This window comes from Bactrocera latifrons, unplaced genomic scaffold, assembly GCF_001853355.1.
Source record: "Bactrocera latifrons isolate USDA-ARS-PBARC rearing strain unplaced genomic scaffold, ASM185335v1 scaffold_75, whole genome shotgun sequence".
Lineage (NCBI taxonomy): Eukaryota > Metazoa > Arthropoda > Insecta > Diptera > Tephritidae > Bactrocera > Bactrocera latifrons.
Genome location: NW_017537434.1, coordinates 714,399 through 716,575, shown reverse-complemented (window position 1 = coordinate 716,575; position 2,177 = coordinate 714,399). Strand labels below are relative to the sequence as shown.

At 35.6% G+C, this 2,177-nt stretch overlaps 1 protein-coding gene across 1 annotated transcript in view; it reads right to left on the bottom strand.

Moving 5' to 3' along the window:
* The window catches only part of LOC108976331, a 9,572-nt gene that overhangs the window by 2,391 nt on the left and 5,004 nt on the right, over positions 1–2,177 (bottom strand). The window contains exons 12-17 of the mRNA XM_018945358.1: positions 1,704–2,089; positions 1,305–1,638; positions 1,069–1,231; positions 810–999; positions 574–753; positions 248–512 (exon numbers count right to left, since the gene is read on the bottom strand). Of these exons, the coding sequence (XP_018800903.1) occupies positions 248–512; positions 574–753; positions 810–999; positions 1,069–1,231; positions 1,305–1,638; positions 1,704–2,089 (1,518 nt within the window). The remainder of the gene's footprint in view (positions 1–247; positions 513–573; positions 754–809; positions 1,000–1,068; positions 1,232–1,304; positions 1,639–1,703; positions 2,090–2,177) is intronic.

Here is a 2,177-nt window from a genome sequence, read left to right as displayed (position 1 = left end):
AATAAAAAATTATAATATAAGAAACATTGAAAAAAATAAAACGAAAAACACTTTAAATTCAGTTGTACTGAAGCTTGAATACCCTTTGCAAATAAAAAAAGTCATACTAGAATGTGATTTCTAGTAAAAAATTGTACAGCGTCTCCGACGTTTTCTTCTTTGTGTTACAAACTTCGTAGCAAACTTAAAACACCTAATATTAAAGCACACTCTGCAACTGTTTCAAAACTTAACAAATCGCACTCACCCAAGATGTCTTTAAGTGGTTGCTCAATGATCGGCTTGAATGGCAAGCGAAAACGCGCAATTTTCGGCATAACACCCATTTCACTTTGTGACTGCAGCCACATGTCGGTCTCGTATGGACCAGGCCGATTGCGGCGCCGCTTCACCATTTTATGCTTGAGAAATTGTAACATTTGCTTCCAAATTTCCATTTCTTTGGGCATTTTATCCAAAAATGACAGTATTTCAATAACATACAAATACAGCTCGTAAAAATAAATGTTGATCTGTAGTATTTTAAATAATAAAGTGCTAAATCGTTAAGGAACATATAATTATGTAATTCACCTCATTTATGAATTGCAACAACTTCGTCGTTATTAAATCGGTATTTTTTATCGCATGCAAATATGATTGACATAAATTGCGTATGTCGTCAACAGTACTTAATACAATCAGCTCCTCCTCACCGAAGGCATCGGTCTTTACGTCATATTTAAACTCCTGCCCAGACAAAATGCTTAATACCTGAAATAATTTCTTATTTGAAAATGTTAATTTTCGCAAATGCCTGCACGACTCACCTGTGTTATAAGCAATTCCTGATAATCTAAATTGAAATCTCGACTTATACGCTCCAACCATCTCACATCCAACTTCTTATTGTAAAACAATTTCAATAATTGTTGTATATTATCGGTTTCGAGGTTGAATTGGCCTTTTATGCTGGAGTCTTGTTTAATGAATTCCATGTAGTAGTACTGCTTTAAACGCCTGCATTGAATACAAGTAAGGTTAGCTTATATTCAGTTCAGAAAATTATGACGTTAATTTTCACTTTACTTAATACGTATTGACTCCACTTGATTGTGACCTTCGAGGTGCACATGGTACATTTCTGAAAGTGTGAGCAGATTTAAACGCTGCTGGTCGGTTTTCAAATCTTTGCTCAGGATTTTGAGTAAAGATTCTTTATTTTCATCTGCGATGAGCATGACGAAAAGATCTGTAGCGCAAATAAAAAAAATAATAAAGGTTAGTAAATACACACACACAAACAGCTAGGCGCACATTGTTACCTATAAAATTGACGTCCTTATTCAACATGATATTTCGAAAAACTCGCGACAAATGCAAGGAGACGAAATCTTTGCCGATTATGTTGCATTTGTGGCGCTTTTGATATTCCAAAATGAATTGCACTATTATATACCAAACATCATGCATTTTCGCTTTGATCAATTGCTCAAGCGACGAGAAGAAATCATCCATGGCCTCATCCTTCTCAATGTCATCGCTTAGCATTGTGCGTAACTGCGCGAGCAAACTGTTAATGGGCACAGTTTCGGCTAAGAGCAGTAAGATGCTACGTGCCACAAATTTCATAATCGAAGTTTGCTCAATGTTATCAATCTGTCGCAGTTTAGTTGAAAGTATTCAGTTTATTAGGTTTTATGAATATATTTATTGTTACCTACTTTTTTATGTGGTTGCCAAGGTTGTACTTCGATCTCATCGAAAACCGATACAGAGTAACGGCTTTTTGCTGGCGCCGCCGTTTTGGCATCGAATGAACCGTTTATATGGGCTGATGAAAAGTTAAGTGTCGCATCAGCTAGTGCAATTTCGGTAGCGTCCAAAGCTTTGCAAATATTCTCGTTGACCTCTTTCTCTTTATCGACGTAGAAACTGGTTAAGGCGTCAACGGGATAGCTAATGGCGGCTAGTTGCACATACTTTAACAATTCTGACAATTCAGTTAGCTTGTAGTGCTCTTGCAGTGAGGCTTGGACGAGTAGTTCATAGACTATTGGAAATGTGAGAACATCGGTGTCTTTTTCTAGAGAGTTGCTCGTGGTAGTTGCTTTATTAAAATAATATCAACAAACAAAATAATATGATTTATTAAAAAAAAAAAAATGTGAATAATAATTATGGAAAAAAAATTATAA